The 15,738-nt window shown below is 42.6% G+C and overlaps 1 protein-coding gene across 1 annotated transcript; it reads left to right on the top strand.

The window, feature by feature from the left end:
* The first annotated feature begins 1,201 nt into the window (after positions 1 to 1,201).
* On the top strand, positions 1,202 to 15,088 carry NIPA2 (NIPA magnesium transporter 2). Its single transcript, XM_075728114.1, has 7 exons — positions 1,202 to 1,250; positions 9,306 to 9,366; positions 9,766 to 9,935; positions 11,576 to 11,632; positions 12,408 to 12,498; positions 13,065 to 13,225; positions 14,121 to 15,088. The coding sequence occupies exons 3-7, from the start codon at positions 9,797 to 9,799 to the stop codon at positions 14,756 to 14,758; spliced, it is 1,086 nt and encodes a 361-aa protein (XP_075584229.1). The 5' UTR covers positions 1,202 to 1,250; positions 9,306 to 9,366; positions 9,766 to 9,796; the 3' UTR covers positions 14,759 to 15,088.
* Positions 15,089 to 15,738: the final 650 nt, after the last annotated feature.

Below are 15,738 nucleotides of genomic sequence, written 5' to 3'. Positions count from 1 at the left end.
AGGTTACTTCTCCAGTTTTGTTTCCAAGTCCAGCAAAAATGAAGCAGCAGCTTGCGCCGACTATGGTAATGTCAGCACAAATCCCGAGGAAGGAAGGATGAAGAAGAAGAAACTGTTGTCGCTAAGGGACGCGACAAAACAGCCCCGTCCGATTTGAAAAGGCAGAGCTACATCTTCCACGCGGGGCTATCGCACGTATTTTGCCAGCGTCGGTTGTCGAGACCCAATGCTGTGAGGCAGCTTTGTAAAGCCTGTTTATATAGTTTTGAAGAAATCGAAGGGCCCTCTCAGGCTGGAGCTTGTTACGATTGGTTCGAAGGCTCTACACTGCAAGCTGGGGAGAAAGATTTGTCTAGCCATATGTATCGATTCTCATTATTGTGTGAGATTAAAGCATTTTTCGGTTGCAAAGCACGCGGCAAGACCGTGGGGCCTGAATTAAGGAGATTAATACACCACGCCATTCACCCAGCCCTGTAAAACGTCTCTTGCCCTTGCTGCACGCGGTTTGTAAGCGGCAGGTGCTTATTTTTCTGTGGGGGTGTAAGGGGAACACGGATTTCGGCGGGAGCGCCTGGGGTAAGGCGCGGGGGTGAAGGAGGCGCCGCTGCCGCCTCGCTGCCGGGCCCGGCCCGGCCCGGCGGCTGTTTCAGGCTGCTCCAAGGACCGAGGCCGCCGCTGGGTAAGGCAGAGCCGTTTCCACGGCGAGGTTTTTTTTCCTCCGTCCCGTGGGGAGGCACCGGCCGCCCTTGCCCCGCGGCTGCCGCCCCCCGGCCGCGCACCGGTGACGGGAAGGGCGGCGGGGCCCAGGCGAGCCGCTGGGGGGCGCCGCGGGAAGCCTGCCGCCGGCCGTTAACGGCGGCGGTGCCGCCGCCCACGCGCCCCCACAGTAGAGGAGAGGGCGGGGCCACGGGAAGGAGCGCGTGACGCGGGGTGGGCGGGGCGCCCGGCCCCGCCTCTGCCTCGCTCTGGGCCGGGCCGCGCCCCTTCCGGCGGGCGCTGCCGGAGTCAGCGGGGAGGGGGCGGTCGGGCCCAGCGCGCCGCCTGCCCGCGCCTCCCGCCGCCGGGCCCCGTCCCCCTCCCGTGTCCCCCCCCCCCCCCCCCCCCCCCAATGGCGGTGGAGCGCGCAGGCACCGGCCCCTCCCGCCCCCCGCTCCGGCCTCCCCCTCCCCCCTCTCCTTCTCTTCGTCCGCGCGCGGCGGCGGCCGCGGGGCCCCTCCTGGCGGGGATGTGAGGGGCCGTGACCGCAGGTAACCGGGAGCCGGCCGCGGGCTGGCCGGTCCCTCGGAGGGCGGGGTGCGGAGGGGAGGTGGCGGCGGCGGTGGGGGGGGGGCGGCGGTCCCTGCGGGCGCCTCCGGGCGCCTCCGGGCTCCGGGTCGGCCCCGCCGCCCAGGGTCCCCGGCTGCTGCCTGCCTTCCCCGTGCCGCCTCGGGAGCGCCGGCGCCGGGCTGCCTCCCTGCCCGCCCCGGCGCCCTCGGCCTGAGCCGCGCAAGGTCCGAGGCGTTGGGCGCTGCGGGTGAGGGGCGGCCGGGCCGGGCCGGGCGGGGAGGCACCTGGCTGCAGGGGCCCAGGGAGACCGTCGCCGCCTTGGTCGCTGTGGAGCGGGAAACTTGCCGTGGTTTGGGCTCAGAAGGCCAAGATTTAAAAAAAAAAAAAAAAAAAAAAATCGGGGTGTTTGTTAGGTGCTTTAACTGGACGGAGTTGGCGGGTCGCGGTGCGCTGGCTCTGCCAGAGCTCCGGAGCTGTTGTACTTCTTAACGGGGGGTGCGTGGTGTTCGTCAGGGAGCTGCAGCGCTTCGGCTTGGTGCGGGGCTGCGTTGGGCTGAGGCTTGTGCAGCTCGGTTCCGGATCGGCTTCAGCAGAACTTCAGCGTCCTGGCAGTGCTTTCCTTTGGGGCGGAAAAGAAAGCGGTTTAGATTTGCATTGCAGTTCGGAATGATGACTTCTATTCATTCTTGTATTGTGAAGACACAGGCTGGGTCTGACTCTTTAGTCCCCGATTTTTTTTTTTTTTTTCCTGATCTTTTTCAACCAGTGAACTTTCTCCATCTTCCGGTAATATCTTTAACATTATTTTTAATTAAAACATAATAAATGTGAGTCATCATGGCTCTTGCTGAATGCTTTCTATGTGCCTCACTGTATACAGTTAGGGTTTTTCCCCGAAAGGTAACAAGTTCGTTGATAGGAAATTATTGCGTAAGTTTTCATCGGTATCATTGTATTTAGAATTGTGTCACGCCGGTTCTGCTTTTGTTAAAGTTATTCATTCTCAGGATAAAATCCCGGCAAAATAGAAAGCAGGATATAACAGATTATCAGTCATGTCAAAGGAATAACAGTGACTAATATCTAGATTCGACTTTAACTTACTGAGTTAGCTTGCATTTGAAACTTCCCATCTTAAATACTGAAGTTGGAACTTCACTGTACTGGTGACTCATCCTACTGGCAGTGGAGGTAGTGTACTAGGTACGGCAAAGATGAAGCAAGTCGTCTCATCTGCTCTTATCCTGAGTTTATTTTGATGGACTTCTAGGAAATACAGACCATACAGTAGCAGCTATAAACCACCATCTGTAGTTTGTCTTCAGTTAATGAATAGCACTCTGTTTTAGTGAAGATACTTTTTAGTTCTATGTGAAAATGCTTTAATTGAAGGTCATTCTTTTTATAGAAGAGAATAACTACAAATAGCAAATACAAAGAATAGGATGTACAAAAATTTTTAGTGTGGCATTTTTCTTCTTTTCTCCCAGTTTCTTAAAATGGGATGCTTGTTGCTTTTGCTTTATTAATAGAAATCGGCTATAAGGGATAAGTTTCCCCACAGTTTAACTAAAACTTTTAAAATAGGGAACTTTAGAACTGTTAACTTATGTTTTGCTTTCTGAGTACTTGTGCTAGTGCCTCTAACATTATATTGTAGATATGCATATATATAACATTATCTGTATAAACATTTTTTTTTTTACCTTGCCTATGTAATAAGTAAATAATTATACGTATAAGTTTGCACACTCATTTAACTATGACAAAGCTCCAAAACTATGTCTGTATTGGGGCAGATTTACAGTGCAAAATTGAAGGTACTCTTTCCTAAATAATGTGTACAGAATCTTTGGGTACTGTATGCGTGCATCTTGGTCTTTTAAAGGTGCACATGACTAAGTTGCAAACCAGCAGATCTTTTATCTTAATGATATGTTATATCTGTCCTTCCAATGTTCTCTCTATGCCTGTGTTTAAAAGATATGTTCGTGAGTGGACAGAACATAACTAACTGAGGAAGACTTGGGTTAAAGAGTTAGGTATATTTTGGGGATTTTAGTAACCTTACTGAGAATATTTCTGTGTTCATACTCCCTGCTGCTCCAGAGTTCTGTATATAAACATCCTCTGAAAACTCACCATGCCAAAGCCAATAATTAAAACTTTATATTAGCTTTTGTAATAAAAGTGCCTTAGCACTTCAGTTACAAAACAAAACTGAAAGGACTAGGATAGTATTTCAGTTCAACTTTAGCATGTTACCTTCTAAAGAATAGCTTAGATCACAAGTTAGTTTCTTTGATGAGTAAAGTGAAAAGCAAAGGGGTGAAATAACTAACGCTTCGGGTGAGACATACCTAAGGAAGATCAAATTTAAAATCACACTACTTTGTTATTCAAGTGTTTTTAAAACAAAAATCCTGTCCCTTTTTAAAGCCTAGATGAGACAATGTCTTGTGTGTCATGCATGAAAACGAAATTAACTTGAAATGAGGGACATAATTCTTTGAGCTGAATTCTTAAATTGCCAAATAATGTTATTTGCAATTTATATTTTGGAAACCTAACATTGAAATATTTAAGAAGTGAATGCCTCTGCATTTTGGAACAAAATTGGTATGTGTAATGAGCCTTCAAAAGGCTCATCACTGAACACTTGGATTTTTGTTGTTAGGGAGTGTTTCTGTTTCCTGTGGTTTTGTGCCTGTGGAAAGGAAGAAGGGAACACATAACAGTCAATGTGACACATAATAGTCAATGTGTGTGTGTTAAAAGCAACTTGTTGATTCAACCCCTTTTTCTTCCATTAAAAGTTTTATGGCTAGGAGGGCGTTAAATAGGTGCTCTGTTTCAATGTTAGAAACATGAAACTTCTCACAGAGCTCTTGTAAATAAGCAGAATTGAAAACACGGAACAGTTGAAAAGATGCTGAATGGCTGTACCTGGAGTACCTATTACTAATGTCTTGTCAAAACAGACCTTTGTTTAAAAATCCTTCCATGTGAGTCATGTCTGAATCCTGTGCTGTTCAGTATTGGTGATCTTGCTGAAAGGACAAAGAAATAATTAATGGCATTGAGCAGGGAAGGCTTGTCAGTGTATAAAGTCAGATGAATGTTTTCAGGAAATGTTTCTGAAAGAGAGATGCTTATTATAGGAGTAAATGAAAGTTATTACACCCAGGCAGGAATAATTTGCTATACAAGTACAGTTCAGAGAACAGTAGTTCTGTAGAAAAGAATTTAGAGGTTATACTAATAGAGATGTTGAAGATGAGTTGACAGTAGATGACTGTCCTGGTTTCAGCTGGAATAGAGTTAATTTTCTTCCTACTAGCGGGCATAGTGCTGTGTTTTGGATTTAGTATGGGAATGATGTTGATAAACATCAGTGTGTTTTAGTTGTTGCTAAGTACTGCTTATATTAGTCAAGGACTTTTCAGCTTCCCATGCTCTGCCAGGTGCACAAGAAGCTGGGAGGGGGCACAGCCAGGACAGCTGACCCAAACTGGCCAAAGGGATACTCCATACCATATGATGTCATGCTCAGTATATAAACTGGGGGGAGATTTGGCTGGGGGGCAGCCATTGCTGCTCGGGGACTGGCTGGGCATTGGTCAGCAGGTGGTGAGCAATTGCATTGTGCCTCACTTGTTTTGTATATTCTTTTATCATTTTCCCTTCCTTTTCTGTCCTATTAAACTGTCTTTATCTCAACTCAATTTTACTTTTTTTTTCCCCCCAATTCTCTCCCCCATCCCCCTGGGGAGGGGGAGGGTGAGCGAACAGCTGGGTGGTGGTTAGCTGCCTGCTGGGTTAAACCACAACAATGACTGCTCAGGAAGGGCTAAGCAAGCCACCCATTTGGGGTGGTATGAAAAGAAACGTAGTCTTCCACTGCATTGCGGAAGTAATAGTAACTCAGCTAAAATACTGTATGTGGCTTTGGGAGTTGCACTTCATGGGAAAAAAAAAAGAAAAACAACAAACTGTGCTGTTGCCACCCAGAGGGTGGCAGAGCAGGAAGTGCCAAGCACCGAACTTGCAAAGTAATGTTAAGATGTGGGTGCAAAGTTAAAGGGAGTTGTATCTTGTCCAAGTCCAGAGCGGACAAACATAATGGGCTTTGGTAGTCGAAGTGAAGATCTAGATGAAGATCATTAGATAATGAGAGTTCCTAACAGCATCAAAGCATGGCTGTGGTGTTTGTGAAGTTTCCTTCATATGTATTTCCTGGGAGAAGCTTGGCTGAATTATCTGTAATGAGGAGCAGCAGTGAATGATGCTGTACATGGCAAAGGGTTGAAGTAAATGGCCTGTTAAGGTCCTTTTTAGTTTAGTGACATCATCCTTTTCACAGTTAAGAAGATTAGTTTCTAGACAAGAAAATTGTGAATGCTAGCATTTAAATATTTTAGCATATTTTTAGATTACTTCTAGGAGAAAAGACTGCCTACTGAACTCTTGAGGGCTGGTGGCCAAGCTAGGCAAGTTGGAACAATCCACCATGTTTACTTTTACCAACTATAATTATTGCTTCCGTACAATGTACAGCTTGTGGAAATGACACTAATTTTCTTTGGCTGATAACTCCCTTGTACTTACTTATGCTTATCTGCTTTTAAATGTAAAATATTATTTCATCTCATGACACCACTTTTAGTGTTTCTGAATATTTAGAGAACTTACTTGTTACAATAAATGTATAACATCTTTTGAGTGCTGTGTATGTGCTGCTTTTGGGAGAAAAGGACTTTTGAACAAAGAGACAAAGAAGTATTACTTTGTGTTTTAGCCCAGAGAGTCTGCATCTTGTCAGCATTTGTGATACTTCTCAGTTACATCTTAAAAATAAGCAAACAAACTTTGTGGCTAATCTGGACTTGCTTATGTCCTGCAGGTTTTTTTCAGAAAGCTTTTTCTCCATCTCTCCCTGTGTGATAACCTTCAAACTCAGTATACATTCCCTGTGTTGTCTGTTGTACTGTTGCACATTGAGAGTTCCGACTCATGATACTAGATGATCCACGGGCAGTTCATAAATGGGTGGTTCTTCGAGGCATTGTAAATGTTGTAGCTCCTGTGGACAGGAAAGTCTCATCCCCTCATTACGTCTCTGAAATCAGAGCAGAAAACTAGTATTCCTCCATGAACCTGCTAGTCTTGGATGGATGAAATACTCTGTGTTAAAATCAGCTGTGAATTTGGTTAAAGAACCTTTGCAGAACTACACCAAATATAAATAAAACCACTGCCAGCTTTAACTCCTACGTTTTCTGGCTTCTCTCCTGTTTATAACTTAGTAGTGGCCCTGGCTGCTGGAATGGGACAGCTTTGGCATATCCCAAGGCTGAAACGTGAGAGGAGTATTTATTCCAGAAACTGCTCATTTTGTGGCTTTTTTTTCCCCTTATATTTTGTGGGGTTTTTTTCTTATTCCCAAAGATAATAATTTTTCTTGATGATATTTATGAGGACGCATTAGTTCTTCTTCTTTTACTAAGTCTTAAGGTTAGAATTAAACTACTGATTTCCTGAAGCATGAAACTTTCTGTGCCTGCTATTGCTTTGACTTTGCATCTATAGGTGTCAGTTCTACACACGCGAATCACATCTGTGCTGCATGCAGCGTGAACCAAACCTCTTCAGAGAGAAGTTGGGTTCGCTGTGACTGTGCGGCAGAAATGGTCAGCAAATGTAGACATCTGTATAAATCTTAGATGGAAGTATGGCAGTCCAGCCTGAGCAGAAATGGGACTGGCCATGTCTTGTGACAAAATAAACTTAGCAAGAAGAGCTAGCAGTAATTTATGTGAAGAAGTGGTTAAGATTTGAGTCATTTACAAGATTAACAAAGTGGTTGACAGGGAATCAAAAACTCTTTAATGTATTTGGGATGTGGGGGAGAGTAGAACTACTAGTTTTGAAGTGTAGCATCCTTAGGGTGTTTTTAAGTCTAAATTCAGAAAATTACCTGTTAGCTTGCAAGTTGTCCTCATTCTTCTGCAATCACATTCTTCCTCTACTCCAAAGAAAAGCAGCCTGTGCTTCTTCCTGCATCTCTGAAATGCAGTGGGTGGAAGATGTCAGGATGGGACTAACTGATGCTCTTTACCTCTGTCAGAAATGTTTTTGTGTAAATGAAGCTATTCAGGCAAGGGAGAGGGGGGAAAAAAAAAAAGAAGTGGTTTTACCAGTATGGTGAGCTCAGGTTTAGTAAAAAGCTACACTAGTAAAAATACTCCCATTAGTAATATAACTAGAGTAGCAACTGTTGAAAACACTGGCAGAGTAGAAAAGCTCAGCAAAAGAAGCTCCCATGCCCCAGGTGATGCTGTACCAGTATCACATTTTATACCAGCTGGAGCTGGAGAGCACTCTCAGCTTGATTACCTGAACAGTGTGACTTATGGCTGATAGAAAAGATGGTAGAGAGAACAGTCGCAATCTTGATGTCTTTTCCTTGCATTAAAAAATGCCTTTATTCTTCAGGAGACTGAAAGTCTTGCTTTGAATTGAAAACCAGAGAAATATTTGATGCAGTTAGTGAGGTGGCTTGTTCTGGTCTGTCTCCTGAACTAATGATTTGTCGTCTTTGTTTTTGTTTGATAGGTGATTCTGTGTCATGCAAGAATCTACTTAAGTTTATTTTTAAAAGTTGCTAGAAAATGAAAGCAGACCCTTGCAGTTCATTTATTTAATTTTTTCCTACAAAATAAGATATTAAAAATTACTATTTTAAGGGATTAAGGGAAGAGAATTTGAGAATTTTGAACTGTGGATCTTGCAGCATTTTGAATAGTGCCATGTTGACTGCTTACTAAATGGGACTGTTCTATACTTTTTCACAGCCTAACTGGATGCAAATAAGAGGATCTGTGTTCACTTTTAATGTTAACCTACCTGTAGCTCTCTGCTAGGTTTTTCCTAGGGGTGTAGCAAATTAATCAGTCGGTAACAAGAATGTACAGGGAAAGGTAGTTCTGGAAGAAACAGGTTTTGAAGAAACAGGTGCAGGAATCGGAACTGTGAACTGGCATGGCAGACTGGAATATGATTTTATCTAGTCCTGGACTCCCAGTGGGTGCATCATCCATCTCTCCCTGGGCATGGAAGAGCGTGCTTGATATTGCAATGCCTTGACACCAGCATTGTACCCCCTGCTTGGGGAAGCTGCTGCTGTATCTCAACATTAAAGCTGTGGAATTCAGATTCCAATAAGCACTGAAATGGAAACAGTTTCTCCATCCTCTTCTTTCCCCCCTTTTACTTTTAAATCAAAAGCTTGTTAATGCACCTTATGTCATATGCCATGCTTCTGAGTATCTGGAAAATAATTGCTTAGGGAACTAAATGCTAGTCTTGGCACGTCTGCGATTTGTGTTCCCAGGAAATAAAAATTGTTTTATCTATAGGTGTTTTCTTCCTTTAGAACAGTTCTCTATATTGTCATAATTATCATTTGTCTTGAAATCAAAGCCTAAAAACAGTTTTCATTTCCCTTCATACTATAGAGAGGTTAATTATCTTGAAAGTACTTTAGGCTTTTTTTTTTCCTTCAGTTTAAAAGTTATTTATAAAGATACCTTAAATTCAAAATCTCCTGTGTTAGATGGAGTCCAGGATATCCTCACTGCAGCTTGTAACAGGAGAAAAGATAGACTGAAATAAATTTTCTTGTTGAGCTGGAGGTCAAATATGTAAAATCTGTATTTCTAGCCTACAAATTGCTGTATTTTCCTAAGCTGTTGTTGAAGGTCTTACCTAACTAAATTTGGAGTCTTAGCAGGCTAGGCAAAAGCTTTTAAGCTGTAAACTCTTAATAGTTACTGTAGCTAAGCTGAATAGATACTTCATATAGGTATGGGAAACTCTTTGTAAAATGTATCAACAAAGAGATGCCTTATTTCTTGTTCCAGATTTCCCAGTTCGTTAGAGGAAAAGTGCATGTGCATACATAACAAGCTTGTTTGTGTTAGGGAAATGACAATATGATTAAACACTCATTCTAATCTTCTCTTTTGTTTTTCTAGTGAGTTTATATGGAAGAAATGCTGTGGCTGTTCTCAAACTCTCTTACAAACTGATTTCAATGTAAGTAATTGTTTGATCAGTATTGTCAGTTACATTGTGTGCCAGACATCATGAAAAGAAAAATAAATCACACATCATTAAGTTTTCCTTAACTTTTTTCAAAGGACTTTTATTTGATTGGGTTTTGGTTTTTATATGCTAGGTCAGAAGCCCTTCCGTGTGGTCAGACTTGTTAGTCACTCATCCGTGGTTCAAGCTTACACATGCTTCAAAGATTGCCTTTTTTTTTTTTAACCACTCATAGCAGAGATCATTCACAGGAGAACCAGTCAGATGAGCTGTTGAGGGTTTTCCTATGCACTATGTATTTCTACCGATTTAATTCTGATGCGTTTGTTTTGCTCAGGTTTCACTGTTGCATCACCTTGTGTTGAGTAACAGACGTTCTGCTGTTCCTAGGTCAATGTGACAGTCTTTAGCAGTTTACGAGATGAGCCAAACTCGTGGGAGATATGACTTCTGTATTGGTCTGGTGTTGGCTATGAGCTCCAGCATTTTCATTGGAGGAAGTTTCATCCTGAAAAAGAAAGGCCTTCTCCGGTTAGCTAGGAAAGGCTCCATGAGAGCAGGTAAATACCTGTGGAAGAAACTTGCTGACATTTAAGTTGTGCTGTTTAATGGAAGATTACTAAATTTATGATATTGGTTTGACTTTTTTTTGTTTGTTACAGGTATATGAAACCTAAAATGTGCAGCTGATGTCGGTTTTTCTCTGGTGTCAGATACGCCTAACTCTGTGTGTGATACATACTACTTAATTTGCATGTAATGCCCTCTAGGGACACTTGTTGAACGATTCCTTCGCATGTCAGCTAAATCTGAATTGTACTTGCAAATTTAACTTGGAACCAGCACTCTTAACTACATCTGTGCTCCTGAATGAGTGAATTTAGAAGATTAACTGTGTTTGAGTGTCAGGAGATTGCTTTAGAAAACTTAAAAATCACAAATAATGATCATGTGTAACTAATAGTGTCCCTCAAGGGTTCATACTGGAACCAGTACTATTTAATATCTTCACCAATGACATGGACAGTGGGATCAAGTGCACCCTCAGCAAGTTTGCAGGTGACACCAAGCTGAAGGGTGCAGTTGACATGCCTGAGGGAAGGGATGCCATCCAGAGGGACTTTGACAGGCTTGAGGAGTGGACCCATGTGAGCCTCATGAGGTTCAACAAGGCCAAGTGCAAGGTCCTGCACCTGGGATGGGGCAATCCCTGGTATCAATACAGGCTGGGGGATGAAGGGAGTGAGAGCAGCCCTGCGGAGAAGGACTTGGGGGTACTGGTAGATGAAAAGCTGGACATGAGCCGGCAATGTGCGCTTGCAGCCCAGAAAGCCAACTCTATTCTGGGCTGCATCAAAAGCAGCGTGGCCAGCAGGTCGAGGGAGGTGATTCTGCCCCTCTGCTCTGCTCTGGTGAGACCTCACCTGGAGCACTGCGTCCAGCTCTGGGGCCCTCAGCACAAGAAGGACATGGACCTGCTGGAGCGGGTCCAGAGGAGGGCCACAAAAATGATCAGAGGGGTGGAACACCACTCTGGGGACACCTTATTTTGGCTTTTCAGTACTTAAAGGGGGCTTAAAAAAAAGACAGAGAGAGACTTTTTACTGGGGCCTGTAGTGACAGGACAAGGGGCAATGATTTTAAACTGAAAGAGGATAGATCTAGATAGGATGGTCGCAGCATCCTCAGATGATTCAGAGGGTTGAATCTGAATATTTTTAATTCGGTACCTGTCATCTCTGCTTCTAAAAGATGAGATAGGTAATTCATGCTCCCTGGTTTGGAATGGGAAAGTGTGCCTGCATTTCACATGTTTGTACATGTAATTAACCACATAAGCCACACACGATTTCCACAAAGTAGCATTCTCATAAGAGACAAAAACTTGGCTTTTCACGTCATTAACAGTGAGTTGAAAGAACTTTTTCAGGCTAACGCAGATATGGTCATCAGTGCCATTTCTAATACAAAAGAAAGAAAATAACTAGTTTTCAAAGTAGGCTGTAGGAGGCATATGCACATCAGAAACTTGAAGATTTTATTTCAACCCCTCTAACTGTAAAGCCTGAGTATCAGAAGATCGCCCATGTTTTTAAGGGCATGGGCTGCAAAAATTATTTTGGTGATGCTATCACTGACGGGGCTTACTGTTTGTTGGTGCATGTTTTTAGTAGAGTAGCAAACCTTGTTTCAATTTTAGGTCAAGGCGGTCATGCATACCTTAAGGAGTGGCTGTGGTGGGCTGGACTTCTTTCCAGTAAGTATTAAAAATATATTCAAGTAAGTATCAAAAATATAATCTGCATTATGTAATTTAAATAAATAACTTAATGGTTACAGAAAAGGAGCGAGATGGGGATTCTACAGTGTATGGTAATGCTATCTGGTGATTTGATGGGTGCAGCTCTAATGATTTTAATACAACTTCCCTCACACCAGAAATTTGTTCATTAATTCCACTGCTCTCTTTGGGCAGTGGAAGTAGGCAGACGTTGGTCTTCCTGTATCTCTTTGCTAGCACATGCATTCTGGTTTTTTGTCTTCGCAGAGAAGTGCTTAGATACACAGGATTCTTTAGAGGGAAGCATATTTTGGGATGATGTCTATTTTCTGAACTTTTTTTTTTTTTTGCATTGCTTAAACTCTCTACTTACAGGCTGTGTTCAGGTAACTACAGCTTAATGTACGCATTGCCTTGTATCCTGCTATTGCAGATTTCTCCATACAGAAGTTCATGACTCAAGTTGGCAGGCTGAGGAGCTACGACGTAGACACCAAAATAAAACACCTTCTCATTTGGCTGCATTAATTTTAATACCTGTTGTAGTCCTCCAGCCTGTTTTTAAAATATAATAGCAAGGTCGGGGCAGGGGGGGGTTGTTCTGCTAGTACTGTTAGCTGAACGCTGTAATTAGCATTTTCCATTGTTCCCTTACTGCATGTTTGTGTCTACAAGAACACTTGCACTGATTCACAGGTTTGTTGTGTAAGACAGCCTAACTCCTTTTTTAATTGTTATTATTACTCTGCAGTGGGAGCTGGCGAAGTAGCTAACTTTGCTGCCTATGCTTTTGCACCAGCTACGTTAGTGACTCCGTTAGGAGCTCTCAGTGTTCTTGTAAGGTAAGAAACACTAACAGAAAGCAGTGTGATTTGAGAGAGAGAGAAGTAGTAATACATTTATTTAGAAATATGTCACTGAAATATGCTGTAATAAATGTGGTTTGTTCTTAATAAATAAAGAGTGCTTGTAAACATCAGGATTAACTTCAAGTTTCTCCAAATATGAGGTGACTGTGCTATAAAAGGGTTCTAGCAATGCATCTACGCCTCCACCTGTGAAAAGCCATCATCTTCACATTTCAAAAGCACGTTGTATACAGCAGAGTAGTATTTTCATTCCTAAGAGTTAAGATTTTTGTCTTTTTAAAATTATTTTTACAAGTGCTTAGATACAGAGGTTTTTGGGAGGCAGCATAAAAACGGGGTTCTGGGGAGAGATGCCATATATCAACAGGTAGTTCTGTCCGTAGCAAGTCTCTTGAGATAGGAGATAACTATGTAGCTATTCTGAAGCTGCACATTGTGTATGCAAGTGACCTGTACAATCAAAGAAGCCTGGAAGTTGATGAGCAAATGAATGAGATGTTACTAATTCCATGTTTGCTGGTGCATTTTTTTCTTCTTAGTGCCATTCTGTCATCCTTCTTTTTAAATGAAAAACTTAATCTACATGGAAAAATAGGGTGTTTGCTAAGTATACTGGGATCAACTGTGATGGTAATTCACGCTCCGCAAGAGGAGGAAGTAGAAACTTTGAATGAAATGTCCCACAAACTAGGTGATCCAGGTAAGAAAAACATTGGCTCGATATGTACGCAGCCCATCATTTCTATATTATGGTTTCCTTACTGCTGCTTTCAAGTTCCAGGAAGACAGCCTGTGTCTGCTTCACATTGTCAAAGCGAAGTAGAGATTTGAATTCTGTGACATAATTCCATAGGGAGCTTTGAACTTGTCTGGCCTTGAACAAAGTGTCTTGATACGAATGACTGAGATGACAGTTTAAACAAATGCAGCAACACAGTTGGATAAACACAACTTCTATAAATATTAATTGAAGGGCGTTGGTCTCTAAGTCCAACTTTGAGCTAGCCTTTGAATGAAAAAGTAGGTGCTGTGCTAAGTGTCTGCCGAGAAGCGTAATCCTGGAGACTAGCTGCTACGCTTACGTGGAAGATGAGGCACTTGCAAATGCACATCTGCAAAATACTATATATGCAAAGACAATTCCCATTTTAAACACGAGGAGGTAGCCAGCACAGAGATCAAAAAGCTGATCTTAAGGAATGACCTGATTATTGGAAATCTGCTGATGAATGTAGCAGCCTGCCAAAACGTACCTCCCTAAAAAGCATTCGGACACAAGCCTGTATCCAGTGGCATCTACACTTCAGTGAGTCTGTGTGTAAGGCAATCTAGCAATCTAATCCTGTACTCATCTTGCTTATAGACTGGTAAAGGGAATACAGCGTGCCCGAGTTTCATTCTTTGTTTTAGCTCGCTTACTATAAAATGGTTTTAACTTTGATGTTGGAGGAGTAATGAGAAACATCCTGAACTCTTCTGTTTAGGCTGAGCTGATTGCAATGTTATTGAGCGTTTTTGCAGTACCTCTACGATGTTTTTGATACTGTACATAAATAACAAGATTCTCTTTTTTTTTTTTTTCCCCCCAACCACAGGTTTTGTGGTCTTTGCAACTCTTGTTGTCATTGTGTCTTTAATTCTCATATTTGTGGTGGGACCTCGCCATGGACAGACCAACATTCTCGTGTACATAACAATTTGCTCTGTAATTGGAGCGTTATCAGTCTCCTGTGTAAAAGGTTTGGGCATCACCATAAAGGAATTTTTTGCAGGAAAACCAGTGCTGAAACATCCCTTGTTTTGGATTCTGCTGCTAAGCCTTATTGTCTGTGTGAGCACGCAGATCAACTATTTAAACAGGGCTCTGGATATATTCAACACTTCGATAGTGACTCCTATATATTATGTAATCTTCACAACATCTGTTTTAACTTGTTCTGCCATCCTTTTCAAGGAATGGCAACACATGGCGGCTGACGACATCATTGGCACCTTCAGTGGCTTCCTGACTATTATTGTGGGGATCTTTTTATTGCATGCCTTCAAAGATGTTAATTTCACCCTAGCAAATCTGCCCCTCTCTTTGCGGAAAGATGATAGGGCAGCAAATGGTACTTTGCTGAGCACCTACGACTGCTTTAATCATGATGAAGAAAGTTCTGCCTGTCTAGGTGAAATACAATCCACTGAGAGTCTCTCAGCCAGGAGAAATGGAAATCTGTCAGCCTTCTGAAAATACCTACGTGGTACTTAAGAAAGGAACAATTCTGTAACTCTGGAAACTTTTTTTTCTGCTGCGAAATGTCTGAGCTTGTCTGGAAACTCATGTACTTTTTAACAGTATGTGTAGACAATCGTTAATTTTTAAGTTTGATTAGTTTGGATAAAGAACACTGAAGGGGGGTTTATTTGCCTTATTTTTACTTTAAAAAAAGTACTAAAATGACCTCAGACCACAGTTGGTTTTGTTGTTTAAGTTATGTGTAAATACTTTCATTTCATTCTTCTAAGATGTATTGCACTAATGACAATTTTATCAAAAATAAATTGCTTTATTTCTGCATTGGTGGTAAACAGATTGCAGTGAACCTGAATCCTTTGTACTTGTGCCCTGACTGAACACCCAGTGACTGCAAACACACTAAAACAGGAGCTGCAGTAAGCACTTGTGCCACAGTTTGTGAAAGAGGAAAGGGAAAGCTACAACCAAGCAAGACTAAGCCTTTGAAAATACTGCTTAACTCAAGCTGCATGGGAAACTTGGGGGATTTACATCAAAAAGCCCTGGCCTTACCCAGTCAGAGTAACTGGCTGACAGCAGCAAGGCAGGAGCTTCAGCTCTGCTCGGGTAGGTGGGGCAGTAGCTCCTGCCATGCCAGCTTATGCAGGAGGAAGGAGTTGAGTTGTTAATAGTAGCCAAAAAAGCTACTCCTTCTTCAGTGGAAGTGGTCAGGGTCTGTCTGTCTGCTAGACCATGCTGCCCTGGCTCTGTAGAGCTGCTCTGTGGTTTTGATGTGACGGCTTGGACTCACAGAGTTGCAGTTTTGTTTGCGGTAATGCAGTTACTGGCTGTGACACTGTAAGTTTTTTTTTAAAAAAAAAAAGGTTAAAAAAAAAAGGAACATAATGTCATTGCTTAAAAAGGTGTGGGGAAGGTAGGTGGTAGTTTTTTAAGTTCACAAAGGCAGGGGAAAAAAGTGATATTTTTATAAC

Source organism: Pelecanus crispus, chromosome 1, assembly GCF_030463565.1.
Source record: "Pelecanus crispus isolate bPelCri1 chromosome 1, bPelCri1.pri, whole genome shotgun sequence".
In the NCBI taxonomy this organism is placed as follows: domain Eukaryota; kingdom Metazoa; phylum Chordata; class Aves; order Pelecaniformes; family Pelecanidae; genus Pelecanus; species Pelecanus crispus.
This window is presented reverse-complemented; position numbering and strand designations above follow the sequence as displayed.